Consider the following 22,174-nt stretch of genomic DNA (forward strand, 5'->3'; position numbering starts at 1 on the left):
AGCGATGACGAATAAATGGTAATGGGCGGCGACAATAGCAAAAAAATGAGAGAAGAGAAGATGAAGATTGTGTTTGGAGATGAGTATGAAGATAGAATGAAGATGAGATGAAGATGGGTGGTGTTGAGGAAAGAAAGAGGAAGGTGAGAAAGGATGTGAGGATGCGGGTGGAGAGTTGTTGTGTTTTTTTTTTCTTTCACTAATAGCACTTTAGTAGTTTCACTTTTTCATTAATGACATTTTTATCTTTTCACCATTTTAAGGGGGTGAAATTAGATGAGAGGGAAGTGGGAATAATAATTATCAAAAAGAAAAAATAGTGTCCTATTTTGACATGTATCATTTCAGTAAAGAAATGTTAGGTGGACATCCAGATTGACAAAGGCCGAATGAGGAGAACATGGAAGAGACAAGGGTTTGTTCGTTATGTTGTACTTCATCCGTTCCTTATTAACTGTCCATTTTGAAGAATTTTTTTTGTTCATATATAACTGTCCACTTAGAGTTTCAAGAGAGCATTAATTGATGTTTTTTCAAGAAATACCCTTTCATAAACAATAAATGAAGAAAGATAAAATACATTCTAAAGGGTGATATAGGAAAACAAATAATACTTTTATGAAAATCAATACAATTAATTGCTTTCCTTAATTTGTGTGAACCTTTTCTTCCTGGACAGATAAATAGGAACGGAGAAAGTATAATATAAGTTTAAATAGTATTAGGCGTAAGACCTGATAAAAATTTAATATTATAAAATGTTTGGTGATACATTGTTTAACTTATCATATCGTTTAAATTGATACAATCATATGTTTGTGGATGGTAGTGGTGTGGAGAGTGATGGTGGTAGAAATTGCGGCGACGGTTACACTGGTGAAGGTGGTAGTTGTGGAGATGGTGGTGGGTGGTGACGATAGAGTGATGGTGTTGGTAGAGGTTGCGATGGTAGTGGTTGCGATGGTAGTGGTTGAGGCGATTGTGAGAGGGCGATGTAGTTGGTTGTGGTTGTAGTAGTGGCAATGACAATGTTGTAGGGCGGCGACAACAGTGACATACGACGGTGGTGGCAACAACAGCAAGGGCGGCGATGGTGGCAGTGGTGGTGGTGACGATGATGAAGGCCACTTAGTTGGTGGTAGTGGCGGAAACAACAGTGGTGATGACAGTGGTGACAACAACAATGGTGGCGTGATGGAGGTGGTTGTGGTAGTGGATTAAATAATTTCAAGTAATTATACATGATAATCTTATCATGTCTTATCTATCATCAATATGCTTCATTAAATAATTCATCATTTTAGTGTATAAGAGTGAATTGATGATAAACTTATAAAATACAAAATTAGCACCACATAATGGATAAATTTATAATGTATTGTATAAGTTTATACTATCATGCTTAATAATACGACAAAACAAATGTGCCCAAGTAAACTATGCGATACATGATGAGTTGGACCCTTAAAAATTCAATTTTAATCCTTCATTTTTTACCGGCGAGAAAGGTTAATTCCTAACCTCCATCCACATGCATAGGTCTATACTCTTCAATTTGAGCCTCTAAACAACCATTTCACCTAGAATGGAAGCAGATCAAACAGTCGACGAGAGCCTATGGCCTAATCTACATCTGACTCAGACAAGATTAGACTAAATTAATAAATAGGCAATGTCAATTTCTCTTTAAAATCCTAGTTAAAGAAAGTTAGTATGGGGTTATAAAAATAATATTTATTATTTGTTTTAACTTGGATTTTTTTATGTAAAATATTATTTCTATGTTGTGTGGCTCTCTTAGATGATTGAGCAGGTTACAAACAAAAAAAATCAATATCAATATCAATATATATATTAAAGCAGTAACATTCCAAGCATGTCATTATCAAAAACCTCAGCTCCAGAATATTTTACAATATTTTATTCCCTTCGTACCACAACTCGACACGTGTCCCTTGAGGATTATTATATTCATTTTTATTCTTCCATCCTATCCCACTATCTGCATTAATTTGATCTTAACTCATTATCTCGGCCAAAGCACAACATTATTATAAGTGTTTAATGATGGACAAATTTCAATATACAATTATCACTAATTTCCATTTATTTTATCTCTCTTTTTACTCCCTTTTCTCATGTTGTTGAAAAACATATTATGTATCTGGACCATTTTTCATTAATATTCGAAATTTTTAAATTACTTAGCCTCCTTTGAATGGATTTCTCCATTTTATCTCTCTTCCCTCACTATCTCCATCCTTTTTTCTCTCCCCCATTTACTCGGTCTCCTCAACTATTTATTCTGAGTGTTTAATACTATATGTTTTCTATGTGCAATTAACTCTCGTCCATTTCTTTTCTCTTTCCAATATATATCTATATATGTGCAATTAACTCTCATTCCTCTTTTTTCCCTCTCTCCGTCCTCTGATTTCTTTCCCCTCTTCTTTCTCCCACCAACTCTCTCTCCTTCTATCTCCCCTCATTAACTAAATATAAATTATTATTTAAAATCTTTATTTATTTATTTATTTGAAATCATTAATACGGTATCTGTTTTTAAATACCAACCACATGCAACATTATTTGAAATCAATAATTACTCTATTTTTAGTTTTAAAAAATAATTACTCTATTTTTATTTTCAAAACAAAATAACTTTTCTTTTCTATTTTAAAAAATAACAACTCCTTTTATTTTCTCTCTCACTATCTCCCCTCATTGAATCCAATCCATACTCCTCTCCCTTCAGATTGCATAGGAAGTAGGAACGGCAAACACCATGTGAAATAAATGATGTTTATATTCCATGATTTTTAACCTTAATCGAAGCCAATTCAAACTGAAGCCAATTTCATTTATGAATCTCTCTATCTCCAATGCTTCTCTCTTCAGTTCCCATACAACCGTCCACCACTGCCACCGGTATTGTCCAATTAGTTGTGTTCATTCCCACTCACCTCCTATACTGACCAATAGTGGCAAAAAAGAGAATGTAAATTTTCTTGGGCTAAGGAAGAAAACACCAAAAATGTTAGTCTCCCATTTATAAAGCAACAATGCTATATGTTACGACTTACGAATTAGAGACCGCCCCAAATAAACAGAGTTAACATATCACAGCAGGCAAGCGTCGCCGCCGCCACCCTCCACTCTCTCACGCCTAAACCCTTGATTCCTCCGTCCTCCTCATCCGCTCCCAGCTCGAACCAAAGCTTTTTTCTTCCTCAATTTCAACCTTGACGCCGCTGTTTCAACCTCCTTATTCTAATGGTTGGTTTCATGCATTTCAGACAGATTTATTCAAGAACCTAATAAAGGGAAAGTCAGTTTGATAACTGTACGAGTGTTGATTCTGCATCTGATTTCTTATTACAAAGGTATGTCCAGATTTCATATAACTCTCTCTATTCTTATTATGATTTTGTTGCGATTGGGCCGCTATGTAAGGCATTTACTTATGTGTTTCTATATGACAGAGTTTCTAAACACACTTTCAAGTTATTTTTATTTCAACATGTTAGAATCTTCCATGCTTACCATTATTGGTTCTGTTGTATCCAGGTTGTGAATGTGATACTTGGCTGGGCTATGAGGTTCCTTCACACAGCATGCTCTCAAAGATTTCTAAAATTGTTGGAACAATACAAGAAATCTTCACTGTACCATGTCCCCATCTATTTGGGAAAAAATGTATACATGTATACACTCCTTATCAGGCAGTCAATGACCATTTGAGCTAAGTCTTCTATACATAATTTCTTGACTGCAAAATCTCTATTTGTTTGAACATGATTATGATGGTTAAGCTTCCTCTTTATACTCAAATGCATTTTTGTCCTCGCTGTTGTCATGAGATCTTTTGTGCTTGGATTGATTAGAACTGTACCTATTACTGTAAAATGTTTTTCTAACTAAACTTAATATTCTAACTCTTCACCAATCTTTATAAGCATATATCCGTTTTATGCAGGTCCAAAATGGTAGTTTTTAAATTTTCACTGAATGATAGTATAAGTTGCACTCATTTTGCCTCTTTTATCTTTATCTTTTGTTCAGCATCAAAGAAATTTGGCTGTTGGAGAAGACTTCCATTGTCAATCTACATTGTGAAGACTCAATATCTAAATAATATACCGAAAAATCTACTTCAAGCAATGTCTATGAGGATGTCCATGTCTACTTTTACCTTCATGTTCTTATTATTATTTTGGTGGTAATCTTACTCCCAATGTATATTTATGCAGTTCTTTTTGAATGATCTACTTACCCTGGCCTGCTTACCGATCATCAAGGTCAAGTACAAAAGATTGGGATAAGCTGGCAGCAATGGTGAAAAAAGAGGTTTTGCAGCTGAAGTGTGAAATTGTTTTATTATGCCTTTGTAATTTGACTTGGTAAGAAGCATAATGATTACTTAAGTCTGAATGCTTAAGTCACACTAGGCGGAGAGAATTTGCCGGAGTTTTCATCATGAGGTTTGTGAGTATAATGAATTCAATTGCTGGTTCTTCTGTTTTTCGTTACTGAAATGATTGTTTATGTTACATGTTGCTACTTGCTACTCTTATTGTACTGTTCAGCTTTTGCGCTGGGTTCTGCAAATTTTTTTTACAAGTCAAGTAGCTTGACTTGGTTCCCTATGATTTTGAAATTTGATCATGGCTATCCTAGGACATTTTAGTTCCATATTTCTTAAGGCATTTTTAATTATCGTTAATTTTTATTACATGAGGTTGGAAGTGTAACTAACCTATGATGTACTCATTCTCATAGTCTTCAGACGAAGAAAAAAGTGTGCTGGAATATTTCTTTGACTATATATTTTCAATTATTGATGCCACACACTTTAAATTATGTTTCAGGTGTTGTTTTAGGTTTAGGGATTTCATGAGGCTCACAGATTGGAGATCTTGCTTCTGAAATCTTCCAATGGGGTTTTGAGCCTTTTTTTGTGGCATCAGTACTCAAAATCTTCTTCTCTTACAATTTTCGCTCATGTATAACTTGATGGTAGTTGAAATTGGCTACATTTTCATTTTGTTTTGTAATTTTTGGAAAGCAAAATAATTTTTTGAAGTTGAAGTATTTTCCTTAGGATCCAAGTTCTAACAGAATTTATTGTCTCTAAAATGAGTATATATGTTTTCAGTGTTTTCGTTTATTGTCTCCCCAAACTCATATTGTCCCTTCATACAGGTATATAGTTGTCTATGCCACCAAGAACCCCACCTTCTAATCATCTTCACTATTATGCTTTTTGTGGAAGACTTCAAGAGGTAGTTTTCTATTCTGCCACTCATTTCTCCTTTTTTTTTCCCACATACTCTCATTTAGTAAATGCTTTCTATTTGTCAATCTTTTAGTAAATGCTTCCTGTCCCCCCCTTCACATGGCCCTTTGTTTATAACTATTTTTTCCCTGTTATGGCAGTTACGCTTCTCTGATTTCCGTGATGATTGGGAGTACTCGATGTACCTTTGTTCAGAGTCTAGAAAAGTTCAAAGAATAAAGGTAGAATGGTGTTTTTATTATATGCTATTTCTGCATTTTTGTAATATTAACCTGTACACTCTCCTGGCTGCAATTATATGTGAATCTATTCTATATAGATCCTTGAATGGTGTCCCTTTTTGTTTACCCTCTTTCTGTTGTGGTTTGGTTCTTGATTTTCTAACTGAATTTGTTTGTCTGTGAATCTTAACATGTATACCATCATGGCTGCCATCGATTACACAGTCTTCAATTCCATTTATTTGTAGTTTTTTAATAGTCTATTATGGTTTTGGTTTTTAAATATGTATAGTCTGTCTTTAGGGTACTCTGTATATACAATACAGCCAGTAACTGTTTGTTGATATTGGTTATATCTTGCTCAAATTCTTAAATCAGCTAGGTTCATGTTTTGATCTTATTGAACGTGCTAGATTCGCAGGAGCAAGTGATTCTTTCATGATATTAATTTGTAATAGTACATTTCACATACTTTATGTCACTTTCAGTAATGGGTTCTGACACAATATACATTTTTCTGAGTTCATTATGGAATGCTTAACTGACTTGAGAACTTTTGGTTTTCTGGGGTGTTTAATGTGGGCTTTAAGTAACGTATTTACTTAAGGGGTAGCCAAATTAGTTTCAAATAAATTTTAAGTTCATATTGTTTCTTTTAAGTATTATTTCTTATGGTAACTCATTTACTTCATGAAATTGTTATACGGTGGTAGGATGGCTTATATGTTGGCTACCACTTTCATTGACTGGTTTGATTACATTTGGCACTTGAAAATGACAATGGATTTGATGTATAATTTCAGGGAACTATTTATGCTTTGCACATGGTTTATCATTGCAGTAAAGGAGTCTTTGTTGGATGGCAGAAGCTGAAGTTGGAGTTGGATTTCAATTGTATTTGTACTGATTCCAAGAATAAATTAGATCATTTAGTCAGATTTTTGTAAAATAATTGTGTAGTGAATTGTGTTTTGATTGATGTTTCTATTTAGAAAATTCATTTTCCCAAATTGTTAATGTTTTTTCTTATTTGCTTTTTTCCACAAAAATTCATAACAGACAACTGATGAAACATAAATTCCTTTTCTTTAGCGAAAATAGCTTCTCAATTGAAGGTCCAGAATATTATATGATAGATTTTTTTGGAGTCCATAAATGAACAAAACTTTGTATTTGTCAACATGCTTAGTGTACTCCATAAGTGACATACAATCAACCTGATCACTAAGAGAGGAGCAAGTTGTATAACTGCATTTCTTTATTGATTACACGAGTATGGGAAAATAAAGCACTTCTATAATTTAAGTATTTTTTATTATTTTTAAAATATTATTTATAGGGTTTATATGTGAGCATATATTATATTTACTTAGGTTTAAATTAGGAAATAAATCACTTCTACGTGAAGGAACATATTAAATAAAAATATATAAAATTAATAGAATTAATTTTTATATAACGTTAGCACTTTTTTCATAGTTAGAAAAACTATTTAAAAAGTAAAAATATATTAAATTATACAATTAGATGGTAATAATATGTCGTGCTGAGATTAAAACATTAGAATTTTAAAATATTTGCTCTAATTATTTAAGTAATTTAATTTTGAATAACATTAATATATATATATATATATATCTGATTTGAAGGATAGAAAATATTAATACAGTATATATTTTTTTACATTTAAAGTTATTATGATTGAGTGTCTGAATTTATGTTTTTTTGAATATCTATATCTTTATTATGATTGTTCTTTTATTTTTAGCATTTTAAATTGTTAATAACCAAAGTATTTATTGATGTATCAAATACAGTAGTAAACTTCGTCGTGCAGCGCACAGGGAAAAAACCAATCAAATTCTTCTACTAGGAGGAACATTTTAACAAGAAAAATACTATCATGTTAAACCTAATAGAAAAGTAATTTTATGAGTAAATATATGTAAAAGTTGTTTGAAATTTTGCGGGTTGTGGTTTTGTTTTGTTAAATGCTCATTTTTTTTATTCTCTTAATTCTAACAACTAAAAAATTGGCAAATAATGATTTTAGTATATCAATTTTGTTTTGAATATTTGTATTTGCACATAGAAAAATAGAAAAATCCACCACGTACAGGTCAGAACATTCTACATGAAAACACTTTCATGTTAAAACCAATAAAAAAATTTATCTTCAAATAATTTAAGTGCTATGTCCATAGTTTTAAAATAAATTTAAAATTAGTTATATATATATATATATATATATATATATATATCTGGATTTGGATCCTCTCCATCCAGCTTCTCTCCATCCCCTCTCCATCCAAAATCTGAGCCATTGATTTTGAATTTTAAAGGTGAGGATTAGTTCATGTTTTCTTTCTCTTCTTAAATTGATCCAAGCCTTTAAATTTCTAAATCAATGGCTCAAATTTGGATGGAGAGAGGATGGAGAGAAGTTGGATGGAGAAATCCAAATCCTATATATCTATGTATTTTGGTTTCACTGTGTAAGTTCCCAACCTAATAGTTTTATTTTAAGTAGTAGTTTTAAGCTATTTTAATGTTAATATTTAAAATATATTAGATCAAAACTTAATAGTGATTTGGAATATTTAATGTAATTTTCATTTCAAAGTGTTGGATCCCATTTCTTTGTTTCTTAAAAAAAGTCTATCACTCAGTATCTCTTTGGTCAGTGTCAAAGACTCACAGTTGTGTTTCACTATTTAAATTTAGTGTGAAAAGTTTGGGAGCTTACTATGAAATTTGTATATTGTCAACCTTATTGAGATTCTTTTTAGATCTTGCATACTAAATGCTTCTACCGGATGTCGTTGATATTAGTGTAGCTTTTCTTCAAATATATATTTTTGGTCAATCATAATTTATAGTTATCTCTAATTCAAATGCGCATTTAAATAATTTTGGGTGGTTACCAAGACTGAAAGTCATTTCTTATAACCTTATCATTCATTTAAACACGTGCCCTTATAGTAGTTTACATTATATTTTTTTTGAAAGTTAAAAGATATATTAATATAGATAAAGTTGAGAAATAACCCCTCTCAACGTGGGTACAATAGTTGAGCCAACAAAAGCAGGCATATACTCAGCCACTACATCAAATATTTCCTACAACCTCTAAGAACACCCATAAGCAAACCACCCGGATCTATTAAAGCATTGAGATTGAGAACACCCATAAGCATTGAGATTGAGTTTACATTACATGAGTAGAAATTATTTGGCGTGAATCAGGCTAGAAGATCTACTTTCTTACATTGATAGGCAAACAGAAGGCAAGTTACCGGAGAAACGACTCTAAAGGAGGAAAAGTTTCAATTAAATTATATAAATAAGATTTTGTTTGTATATGAGCGTATTGATACATTAATCAGTTGGTAAAATATTTATTCTAACTGAAATACTAACTTTTTTATTAATTTCAAATAAACTTCTTAAAAATTAAAATTTGATAGTTTTGTAACTATTTCAGCATAGAAAATTAGGAATAATTATTCTGATTTTTAAATATTATTGCAGTATTATATAATATTCTAATCTTATTAATTTTCACTTTTTAAATTTTCTTCCTGTTTTGACCGGAAAGAACTTTTAATTATTATTTCTGTCAAGAATTTTTAAAGAAATATCTTCTTTTGCTAATTCAGATGGTGGAGTTATAATTAAATATTTTTCGAAGTAAAAATATATAAGACTATGATAAATATGTTGCGCTATTTTTCACAGTATCTATCAAACATTTTCGATAAAATTTCCGCATAAGTTTATGCTATATGCTATTTTTATACTTTTTAAATGATTTTAATGGAATATGTAAAGAAGCATTATAATTTTAATATGTAATACATATTTTCTATGAAATTTTATAAGTTATAAATTTTGTAGACTTATTTGGAGATAGGAAAAACGAAAATAAAACAAAATAAAACAAAAATCATACAATTTATTATATTATTGTATCATAAACAAATTAATCAAATAAAAAATTATATTTATATTTATTTTTCATTTATACAAAATAAATAATTCTATATATTAAAAACAATTTATTATATACTCGGAAATATGCCCCGTGCATCGGCACAGGTATACATACTAATGATTCAACTCAATTATCTATCCGTCTTTTTAGAGCCAGAGGGAAAGATCCTAGAACCTATAATATGTCGTCAACAGATGAGTTGCTGCTTTGATTGTTGAAGAAAAATTGAATGTAAAGTTAATATGGCAAGATAAATGTGCAGGTAGGTTTCTGTCATGTGAACTTCTATGCCTCAAGATGATGGTTTCCAAATACCCGGTTAAACTTGCTTCTGTTTTTAATTAAGACTTTATACATGTATTTGAGACGAAATTGGACAATGCAGATGTGTAAAATTGCAGCAACATTGTTTATCTTTGTTTCTCTGTCCCATATTATAATGTAATTGTGTATCTTTTTTATATGAAGGATCTCTTGAGCCAGTTTTGTGATATTGATCTTGAATGAAGGTTGCATTCAATTTTCATGTGCCATGAGTTTGGAAGTGGTGGAGACAGTAAAGATTTCGAAGAATCACCCTTTTCATAAAAAATATATTGGAATTGAAGATCGAACGGATTCCGTCCATATTTATGATTTTAAAGTTACCCTAGAAAATAAAATGTATGATGCATGAATACAGTGTAGCTGGATTTAGCATACCAAAATTGTTGACGATGCTTATTGTGGATGACAAAGGGGTAGTTTTTAATTGCACTCGGAATGTCGTGTACGAAGAAGTATTCCATAACATATGATTGGTTAGATTTTTTATCTTAGATTTTATAATTCTTTGTATCATGTGCATCGTAATTAGCATACAATTTTTTTCTTTCTCTTTATTAATCATTTTCCAAATTGTTACAGGTACAATGGATTTGAATTCAATGAGGGAGAACAAACAACGACTCTAATGGTGTAATTGAGCCTTCTTATTGCTGATTTATATTGCTGTAATATTGGTCTTTTGTTGGATTCAATTGAGATTTTATTTAAATTGTTTGTTTCAATTTGGTTCAATTGTATTTTATGTTCAATAAAAAAATTTGTTGTAGTTCAAATCTTAATTTTTTATTTCATTTTCGAAACGATGCTATTATTAATGTAAGAAATTCATAACCGTTTTTCGCCGTGCAGCGCACGGGCAAAAACACTAGTATATAAATATACTACTATATTAGATATTACATGATAATCTTTCCTCTATAACAAAAAAAAAAAGATATTACCTCGTAAGAATTATGGGACATAAGGGTTAGGGAAAGAAGGGTGAAGGGTCTAGAGTTCAAAACCTAAGGAGGGACTAATTTACTAACATTACTAACAACTAACCTTTACCTATATAAAAAAAAAAACTTATTACATATATTGAAACTTGAAAGCAATACAAGGACAGATATTATGGAAATTGGATGATGCCACCTCTACCCCTACTTTCACTAATAAAACCAATTTTTAAATAATTTGTTTTTATTTTCCTTAAAAAAGGAAGCCCAAATAGGAACAATATCTTTTAGCATCAGATGAGTGAAACAGTGTTGCAATTAGTGACATTGAAAGGAGGTGCACTAGAAATCGAAGGAACTCTCAAACGACGACATCTTACAATGGATCTGAAAAAGTTACCATAGTAGTTCCGTCCATACTTAGCTCTAATTACAAGATCCAAATCCACAGCCAAATCATTGTAAATACCCACACGTGTTTCCTCATTATACTCAGCAAGTTGGTGAGATTTGAGTTTGATGATGCTATTTCCTTCAAAAGCTACAGACTCAAGCAAAGAGGTATTCTTGTGCCCTTGATAGAAGGGTGTCAAGTTCACCCAACCAAAGTCGTTATCTTTGTACCAAGCAATTGCTTTGATGCTCCGGTAATCGACCTCCACATTTTTATTGGGGTTTCTTACTGAGATGTTGACCTTGAATTTATAATATAAGGTGTTGTTACTGGTGAGGTTGAAATGTGTTAGGGAAGCATCAGTTACGTGAAACTTGATGCTTGAAGGGGCGGTTATCCCTAATATGATGTATAAAATCAGGAGCGACATGAAAAGAAGGGTGATGAGCGTCCAACAGATGCGGGAGCCAATGCAACCCATCATAACAATAGAGGAGATGAGATATTGTTCAACATGTTATGCTTAATTATGGGGATTAGCTAGCCATAAATTTAGCGTGTATGAAATTGTAAAGTGAATCTGGGTATAGAAAACAATATCTCAACTCATTAGAAAATATATGTGATTTATATAATAAGGAAATTTTGTAATTATCATTAAAAATTTTAAAATATTGATTGTTTATTATATATCTTCTTCTTAAATGCTTTATCATATATTTGCAATAAATTTTTCTTTGAATGATCAAAATTAATATATTATATTTATTGGTTGGAAATTTACATATGAATGGTAATTAATGTCATTACATTCGTTTTTTATTCGATGAACGTGTTTTTTTTAACAGCAAAAAAGAATGAATGAATAAAAATTGAGTTTAATGGATATGCACTGACAGTGTAAAATAGTTTTGCACAGTCATTCAATCAAAGCATGCCACATAGGAGAGATAATTACATTTGACTTTAATTTTAATTAAAAGAATAATATATTTTCTGATTTGGCGGAATTCAATTGGATGTCTGTGTAAAACTATTTTACACTGTCAGTGCATATCCATTAAACTCATAAAAATTAGCATTTAGGTTGCTAATAAACCATAGTACATAAGAGCAGGAGAAAGGAAAAAATAAAGTCAAGTTAAAACACGCTACATAACAAACTTCAATTGAACTGAGAGCAGCGAAAAACCAGTCAAAACAGATCCCATCATCATCTCCTCCCTACTCTGCAGTTTACGCCACCAAGGCTTGAAACATTAGAACGTTTCCCCCTGCCTACAAGAACGTTTTGGCCGGGCTTGAATGCTTAACAATAAGTAAGAAAAATGTAACTATTTTTGAAATACGTGACATGAAATAATTATATCCCGTTCACATATGAAATGTGATAAAAAATGTAGAGAGAAATATATAAAAGAAAGTAAAATGTGAATTAATCATAAAAAAATATATATATGTAAAGAAATTTTACATTCTCTTAGTAAATCGAAATTAAACTCTTCCTTATTTCATTCAAATATCGAATGTTTTATTGTAATCTTGACGACACGTCAAAATTAAACTCTTATTTCATTCAATCATATCATCGAATGTCTTACTGTAATCTTGATTGCTACGTTAAAAAAATCTTAATTGCTTTCAGCATCATCATTTTCATAATGTTTTTATCACGTCTTGAAATAAAAATTTATTAAAATTTCAAAATGATTCATTCAATTTTATTTCTATTTTATTCATTGATGGTGAATTTACATATAAATAGTCGTAATTATTTTTTGGAAAGTGCTTAAACACGCTATCAGTCACGATCAAATGTGATTGGTCAATAAGTATAAAATTTAAAATAGAACTATTACCATTTGAAGATTTATGCAATATATAAATGGTATTAACTAATTATTATCATCAATATTATTTTGGGTTAAGCATCATATTAATCATTGTCTTTGTGTCGCCGTCTGATCTAAGTCCCTTGCCGAAAAATTTATTGTGAATGATCATCATGTTTGAAATTTTTTTGGAGCGGATTATTGTGAATGAGCATCATACTAATGGCATGTTGTGATTGTGTTTAATGAGGTGGCGTTGATTAAAAAAAATTAAAAGAAAAAATTACAAGTCACATTATGAAACTAAATTAACATATTCTTAATTATAACCTTAATTAAATCAACTAAATTAATTCCCTCAAAACTTATCTCAATTCACCCCCAATTAACCCAAATCCCTACCTAACTTAGAATCATTTTCCGAAATATCATCAAAGCCAGATGAATTGGGAGACAGGAAAACAACAAAAAATCAGCATAAGAATAAACATAGTTGCTGTTACAGTACCCAACAATTAAACCTCCTAGCTTAAACAACTTGGATCTGGATCCTCTACAGCCCAAACTCTCTACATCTCTCTACAGCAGTGTTGTCCACCATTGGATAAATCTAACGATTCAAATTTATCAAAATTAAATAATTAAAAAATGAGCAAATTGAGGGTCTAACTTCTCCGTTTAGAACATCGCAAGCCATCTGCAGCGTTTGCTCCTCCCCTCATAAGTGTCATCGTCTTCTCTGTTGGGGGCAAACAATTTTTTTTTTGGGCAAACAATGTTTGTGAGATAAAAAATGGCAAAGTCATTGGTGTATGCAGGGCCGGTCCCGACATTTTGGATGCCCTGGGTTAATAATAAAAATGGACCCATACATTTTTTTTTTGGAGAAAGTTTAATAGGTACACTAAGCCAAAAAAAGGCCTTTTACAGCGCTTCGGACCTCTCGCCCCTGTTAAATAGTATACAGCGGTACAAAGCGCTGTAAAAGATTGGCTATTTACAACGCTTTTTTAACTAAAAACGCTGTAAAAAGTATTCAAAATTTTTTTGGGGCCCTTCTTTTTTGGAGGCCCTGTGCTGTGGGCCTGCTTGCACAGGCCCAGGCCGGCCCTGGGTGTATGCAATCCGTGTGGTAATTAAACTGCTAATTAACTTGATGTTGAAAAAAGGAGGTTGCTGTGTGACCCGAGTTACCAACGGAAAAAACAGCGGTGGCCGACGGCTGACCAGAAGCTGGACGGAGACAAAGGTGCTTGTTGTGTACGTATTGTAATATATGAGATCCGTTGTTGCCCTCTGCTCTAGCCTCTAACAGTGGCAATGGCTTTAACACTTCATTAAATTATCTTTAATTATTAGACAAATCTGAAACATTGGTTTCATCCAATGGTTGAAAACACTACTGTAGAGAGATGTAGAGAGTTTGGGCTGCAGAGGATCCATTCTCAAACAACTTTGCTAATACATAACCCAACAATTAAATTGCCCAGCTGCGCCTAATCACTGCTTGAGGATTGAGTACCCTTTGTGAATTGGTTGTGAGTATTATCCCTGCCAATCCAGTGGTGGGTTGCGGTACCACCACCGTAGCAGCACCACGAACCAAGCAACCCTAACCTCCAAACCCATGTGTGAATCAGATTGAAAAAGGGGTAGATCGGAGTGGTGGGTTGCGGTACCACCACCGTAGCAGCACCACGAACCAAGCTGACCTCGCCAACACCGACACCACATCTTCTTCATCTTCCTCTTCCCAGTAAACAAGTTGAAGAACAGAGTGGGAATTGAGGGGTTTCCGGATTTCTAGGTTGGATGAGGTTGAGGGGGGTATGAGTGTTCATCGGATTGGATCGATCCGATGAAACCGAGGAACCGAATCAAAGCAATTGGATTGGTTTTTGTTTTTGCCATTCGGTTCAAAACCGATAAAAACCAATGAAGATTGGTTCGATTCACGGTTTAAAAAGTTAAAAACTAATAAACTGATGAAACCAAATCGATGATATATATTTATTTATAAAACATTTTAAAATATATATATATATATATGTACTAATTAAATAACTATTTTGAAGAATTATTGTTTATGTTAGACTTTTTATGTTTTTAAGTTTATTATATATGTTTTTGTTTTCTATTATTAATTTGTAATGTCGTAATGGTACTAATATTAAACACTACTTTAATTATTTATACATTGTTAAGTACTTAAGTGTTGATTATGGATTATTATTGATTAAGTTATAGTTGAGTTATTGATTTGACACTTTTATGCATTGTTAAATTGTGAATCATATATGATTGCTATATATATTTAAAGTTGTGGAATTGATATTGATAAAAAAAAAAGTTGTGAAACCAATGAACCGAACCGATCCAAACCGTTTATCATCGGTTTGGTTCGATTCGATTTTTAATTTTTTTTACTAACAATCGATCGAAACCGAACCAATGAATTTTGATTGGATTGGTTTCACCTAAAACTGGTCCAAACCGAACAGCGAACACCCCTAGGGGGGGGGGGGAGAAATCGATGGTGGGGTTCTGGGAATTTTATGGTTTATGATGATGGATTTTGAGTTTGAAAGATTACAGGGTTGTGGGTGGAGAGCGTGAGGGTGAAGAAGAGGAAAGAGAGAGAGGGAGAGTGGTGAGTCAAGAGAGCGTGAGGGTGAAAATTGCAGGATTGCGTCTGCTGTATTTTTGCACCCTGTTTATTGTTTCTGAAACTCTAAAATTTGGTTTCCTTTGATGATGAAGAAGAAGATGAAGGAGTAGGAGATGATGAGATGAATTTCTTGGTCCTTTGGAGATGAAGATAATTTTGTGAAGATGAAGATGATTTTGGGTTAATTTGGGAGAAGGGGGAATTTGAATTGTTAATTGATTTAGGGTTATATATATGTTAATTAGTTTTGTTTTAATTAATTTAATTAAAATTTCTCATATGTTATTTACTTTTAATTTTTAATTTTTTTTAATTCCATCTCAGCATTTTTATCCTTGTCAGCAATCCAAATCAGCACTCATTAGAGCTCCGGCGAGGATCCGCTTCAAGTAATTTTCAAATATGAGACCATTTACAATAATTTTTCTGGCGAGAGACCTAGTTCAGACCACGACTCAAAAACAAAGACTAACATGACGCTTAACCCTATTATTTTCACCTATTTTATTTATAATTTGCTGATGCTAAAGCAAATAATTCCCATAATTAACATTGAATTCAACTCCAATTTAGAGAAGAACCCCAAAATACCCTTGGTGGTGTCTCTTCTCAGTCAGCAGCAACTGGTTGTGTGAAGAGACGCAGAGCGCCAACCATTGCAGATAAGCACATCCCCACCAAACAACCACGTGTCATCCACCTGATTCTCCATCCTCTCTGGATTTTCTTCCACAATTTCCATATCATTCCATTCACGCGTTTCACACACACACAAACACTTGCAGAGGAAGAAGCAGAAGCAGAAGCAGAAGCAGAAGCAGAACGAGATGGCTGCAACTTCCTTGTGTTCCTCGACTCTCCAATCCCAGATCAATGGACCTTCCTCCCTCCACAGCAAAACCGCTATTTTCAACAATCATCCCCGTTCCCTCACTTTCTCCAGGTTTTTCCCTTTTTTTTTTTTGTAATTGAATTATGGGTTTGTTGTTTGTTGAGTTCTGTGAGCTTGAGAAGCATGTATGTTGTTCGGAAACTGAGACCCAATTGCGGAAATTTTTCATTTTTGGATTCAAATTCAGATTCACCTAATTCTGGAAAATTGCCCCTTTTGTGTGATTGAAGATTTAACTTTGTTCTGGGTTACCATTTATAATTCTACTAGTATTGTTCAATTAGCCATGTTGAATTTTGAAACTATTACCCCATAAGACATATTTATGTAGGATGCAGTGTGCATGTACAGGAAAGCTTTCATTATTACATGTTTATTTACTATTTTTTATTATATCTTGCTTGTGGTGTTTGAAAGAGTAATGCAGTCTGCTTCAATATCTTTTTGTGACTTGCTTTTTTTGGGGAATGCAGGAGGAAAATTTCAACCATCGTGAAGGCATCATCTCGCGTTGACAAGTTTTCGAAGAGCGATATCATTGTTTCTCCATCTATTCTTTCTGCTAACTTTGCAAAATTAGGAGAACAGGTTCTACAATTTGCTTTACCTTCTGTAATCAGTAATTTAGTATTCAATTTGGTATTACACAACAAGGGGATAAGTCCAAGTTTTCTAGAAAGTATAATGCATATGGAATCATTGTATAAAGTTTGCTAATTTATAGTACATTTATCCTTTTTTTTCCTAGTATTTGTTATCATGTTTTCTGATTGTCAGCACTGCGATCATGATTGTTGGAGTTCTTGTGTTATCTTGTCTAGGTTAAAGCAGTGGAGTTGGCAGGTTGTGATTGGATTCATGTTGATGTCATGGATGGCCGCTTTGTTCCAAATATTACAATTGGACCTCTTATAGTTGATGCATTGCGCCCTGTGACAGATCTTCCCTTGGATGTACACCTGGTATTCATCTTTATACATATATTAAATTAGGCTGATATTGAATTATAAGTACTTTTTCTGACTCTTGTTAAAGCACTGCAGATGATTGTAGAACCTGAACAGCGGGTGCCGGATTTTATCAAGGCAGGGGCTGACATAGTCAGTATTCATTGTGAACAATCTTCCACCATCCATTTGCACCGTACAGTCAATCAAGTAAGGTTTTCTTCTGAACAATATTTTTGCAACTGAAGGTTGATGCCAAGGGAACCAACTTGATTTGATTTATTTATTTCTTCAAATTAGAGGGGTCAAACATCTATTTAAGTTAAGACATGGTAAAATTATAAAGACTTGTAGAAATACTGGTAAGGAGGGTAGAGTAGATGGTGGGTAGTTCAACAGTTAGAGATAGAGGGGGACCAACAAAGCTATTGGCAAAATCTCCGAAAGAGATTTAGATTTAAAAGATCTATCATTGATCGGATTTGATTCATGATAGGACATTACACTGTTGTTTGATCTATGTAGCCCTCTCCACCTCGTGAGAAAATGTTTTGATTGCTGTTGTTGTAATAAGCCAGTGATAATTATCACATGTAATTTATCTTGTCAAGGACAGAGAAATCATCAGATATATGTAAGTCTAAGTTTAAACAGTGAAGGAATGTCTTGGCATCTAACATTACTACATTAGTATGGGTATCTAAACTTAATAATGCGGATGGGAAGTGTTAACAAAACCAGTTTGAGGATTTGTTAATGAAATGGCCATTCCAACTTCTTGTGGGATTTAAGATATCAATTTACTTGATTACATTTTGTACTAAAGTTCGCAATCTTTAAATACCCTTTTTGATGAAGCATTTGAATTATGAAAATGTTTATAATCCTTTGAAGAAATATAAAGCCCAATGTCATATCAGGAAAATCCTTAAACCTGGATTGACCTTAGAAGGAACTTAGTGTTTTCTGATACCTTTTTCAGAAAAAAAAAACTTTTCCCCCCCTTTTACATGGTCTCAGTTTTATTGTTGGGATGAACATGTGATGGTAAGATTATCGGCATCTCTATTTTTATTCTTTTCTTGGTTGGATTGGGTTAGTAATCAACAATGTTTAGGTTATGGCAACATGCAGTAGAAGGCATTGGTCTCTTTATGTAGTTGGGCAGAGATAGATGATGTTATCTACTTATTCGTAATGATGTATTCTTTGCCTCTTCATATCAATTAAGTGTCCAAGTACATAATTGAAGTTCAGCAACCTCTTATCATCTTTAAATGTTTTCGTATGTCTGCTATGTTTGCACTGTGGTGTGAAATTTGCGGCCTTACTATCGAGTGTATCTGCTTCAGAGTTGGTTTCTTTCTTTCAGAACTATGGTTGTTATATGCTGTGGGTAAAAATGTTAATTAGCAAGTAGCAACATGTAGAGAATTAAACTCTAGAAATTATTTCTCAAAAACATGTTTTCCGCTCCAGTTTCAGTTTGATATATCTGAATCTGACTATGTTCTCTTGGTTTAGGTGAAAAGTCTGGGAGCTAAAGCTGGAGTTGTCCTAAACCCTGGTACCCCACTGAGTGCAATAGAATATGTTCTTGATGGTGAGCCTTTGCATTTTGTTACTCCATATTTTCTGTTTCCATTTCTTTTCATTATACAACAAGACCATTAATGATGCTATGATGACTTTGGTTCCCTATATGCTTATATGGATTACTAACTTTAGCCATGGAACAATACCAGCCTTATATGGACTTGCTTTAGAACAAAAAAGTTAACGAGTCTGCAAACTACGAGTTTGATTATTTCATCATGTTATTAAATATTTAGGCTTTTTTCATAGAACATATTTTGAGCAGTCATAAGGGCATAATAGGAACATGTGGGACAAAATAGTTAAATGATTGTTACAGTTTACCTTCAAATTTAGAATTTACAAAAAAGCATTTTTGTTTTTGGGTGAACTACACTTTGATTTTTATGGTTGTTTAAAGCATGAACTTTGTTTTCCTATTTTCATATATGAGTTCACTGAATATTCTGTGAAACTTCACAAAATTTGAAAGATCAAGCATCTGATTTTTAGTTTAACCTTTTTTAAGTAATTTAAACTTACATTCCACTAGCAATATATATTTCTACATTATTTTCTAATTAGATTACTGTCAATTTTGGCATGAATGCGATTTAAAATTGTTTTGTTACAAGAGAAGAGGTGATGCAAATAAAGGGGCTACTTTCTTGTTTTAAACTACTAAAATAAATTATCAAAGTAGAAGACTGTAAATCTTATTTTTGATTTATTTTAACTACTCGAGAAATGCATGGGCACGTTTTCCTTATTAAGGAAGTAAAAGAGAGTCAAACAACTTATTTCATAACATATTGAATTATATTAAGTTTTCATATTTTTAAGCTCATAATCTCATTATGGTGTTGGCAGTGGTTGATTTGGTCTTAATTATGTCTGTAAACCCTGGCTTTGGTGGCCAGAGTTTTATTGAAAGTCAAGTAAAGAAAATTTCTGACTTGAGAAGATTATGCGCAGAGAAGGTAGGGTGCAATCATTTGTGTGTGTGTGTGTGCTATTGTGTTTTGTGCCCCCCCCCCCCCCCCCCCGCTTTTATTTCTTGCATAATCCTGTAATGTTCTTTCTCTATTCAGGGTGTGAATCCATGGATTGAAGTGGATGGTGGAGTTACTCCAGCAAATGCTTATAAGGTGCCGTTTACATTCTCATATTGTCTTCCTCTCATTTATAATTTAGAATGATCTGTAACAAGTCTTCTGCATGCTGAGCATAATCTGATAATGCTCAATGATTGCCTTTTTCGAGAGGATGACTGCAACATAAAACTTTGGGAAACACCTGATGTGGCACGTGTTCTGAATATTTATATTAATTATAATATGCTGCTGTATTTTGGTAAATTGCTCAATTTTTAGTTTATATCAAGGACTTAAAAAGAAATAAGGAGGGGGAAGCCCATGTTTGTATTGGAATGCTTTCTACAAGGAATAGAGAGCCATAAAATTCATTTGAATTGTAAGATCCAATATTAGTATAATCTTGTGTGGCAGGTGATTGAGGCTGGAGCTAACGCACTGGTTGCTGGTTCCGCTGTCTTTGGAGCTAAAGATTATGCTGAAGGTACCTGAAAAGTATTATGATTGTGTGATTTGGTATTCATCGAAATAGCTAGAAATTCAATGTGATTTTGATAATTTTCATGGCTTCAATTCCCTTGTAGCTATAAAAGGAATCAAAACTAGCAAAAGACCTGAACCAGTTGCTGTGTAAAAGGCCTCCATGGGATCCTATCCAGTTTATATTCCAATGTAAGCTGCAATTTTGCTCCCTCAAGGTTTGAAATCATTTTCCTGATTGGGAGGTTGAACACCTGGACATCATTTTTCTGCCACTATAAGAAATAATCAAGTAAAATAAATAATGGCAGAGATTGCTTATGATCCAGTTTCAATATGGAAATAATTGTATCATAATGTTAAACTTGTGTCTCAATGATCGCATGTATCCGTCTGATTATTACTCAATACTGTTAGAAACTTCACTTTTGGTCGTGTGAAAAGTGATCGGTTGGTGACACAATGTGAAAGATATTATCCCGAGCATGATCTAAATCTTATTCTCACTGCATGTTTTAATCTGTTTGAACATGGCAGACAATATTCATAAAAAGCAAGCCTATTGGGCATTTATTATACTGCCTGGCTTGTTGGCACCACCAGCAATTGCACCTCTCTGGACTTGACTAGAAATCAGTGGAAGGCTTCCGCAGTGATGTGTGTTTATGTATATCTCTTGGAGTATCATAACAAGTTTAGTTCAAGATAAAGCACTCTATTCTGTATCAGCTTGTAAGTTGTAACTAGTCAGTTGTGTTGTGTTCCCGCATATTGTAAAGCTATTGTGCTTTTTATTTAATACAAGGTTTGAAGAAATCCAAGTAAAATTACTGTTTCCTTTCAAAGTTAATGTCATTTTATTTCATCACTAGCTCTGAGAGTTTCAATAAGACATTGTCCAAGCTCTTCTTTGTCCTCTGCGTCGAGGAAGGGACTTGTTGCCAGATGAATGTGATCAGTGTATATTTAGGCAGTGCGTGTATGTGAATATCCACACTTCTGAGATAAGTAGCAAATAGAGGAATGTTGAAAAGAAATCTCACTACTCTACTTCTCTAGAGAAATGTTCAATGAAGTGAAAATAGTAAAATCGAAAAGTAAGCAGGATATTTTCGGTTAGACGATCTTTTCTTGAGCTAAAACTAACATTTTTGTGAACATTGTTTTTATCCAAACATGAGAGAATTTGCTAAAAGTTCTTATCTGCCAATGGACATTCGAGCCAACAAAATGGTTAACCAAACTAGATATACTAGGAGGCCATATCCAGATTGCTGCACAATTCTTGACACAGGCATTTTGCTTAAAGAATGGTGATTTTATGCCAATCTCTTGCCATATCCTGTTAAGCTAAGCTAGATGACATTTTATGTGGATCAACTTTTCATTTGTAAAGATATATCAATACCTTTTTTTTTTGGTTGAATATATCAATACCTTTCAATGGGCGCTTTTGGATTTTTTGGAGTAGATAATAAAAGTATGCAAATATGGATTTCTTGGATTCATAATTGAT

General features: G+C 32.9%; 1 protein-coding gene across 1 annotated transcript; it reads left to right on the forward strand.

Moving 5' to 3' along the window:
• Nucleotides 1-16,270: 16,270 nt before the first annotated feature.
• LOC130711414 (ribulose-phosphate 3-epimerase, chloroplastic) lies at nt 16,271-21,529 on the forward strand. Its single transcript, XM_057561012.1, has 10 exons — nt 16,271-16,613; nt 17,036-17,150; nt 17,384-17,524; nt 17,606-17,719; nt 19,034-19,112; nt 19,955-20,064; nt 20,176-20,232; nt 20,593-20,662; nt 20,763-20,850; nt 21,196-21,529. Exons 1-9 carry the CDS (start codon nt 16,498-16,500, stop codon nt 20,810-20,812), a joined length of 852 nt encoding a protein of 283 aa, XP_057416995.1. The 5' UTR covers nt 16,271-16,497; the 3' UTR covers nt 20,813-20,850; nt 21,196-21,529.
• The last annotated feature ends 645 nt before the right edge of the window (nt 21,530-22,174 follow it).

This window comes from Lotus japonicus, chromosome 4, assembly GCF_012489685.1.
Source record: "Lotus japonicus ecotype B-129 chromosome 4, LjGifu_v1.2".
Taxonomy (NCBI): domain Eukaryota; kingdom Viridiplantae; phylum Streptophyta; class Magnoliopsida; order Fabales; family Fabaceae; genus Lotus; species Lotus japonicus.

Excerpts from the sequence above, each read along its gene's own strand:
- LOC130711414 (XM_057561012.1), top strand. The coding sequence starts at position 16,498 with ATGGCTGCAACTTCCTTGTGTTCCTCGACTCTCCAATCCCAGATCAAT. Across the intron at positions 17,151-17,383 it reads TTGCAAAATTAGGAGAACAG|GTTAAAGCAGTGGAGTTGGC; the intron begins GTTCTACAATTT and ends TATCTTGTCTAG. Across the intron at positions 17,525-17,605 it reads TTCCCTTGGATGTACACCTG|ATGATTGTAGAACCTGAACA; the intron begins GTATTCATCTTT and ends AAAGCACTGCAG.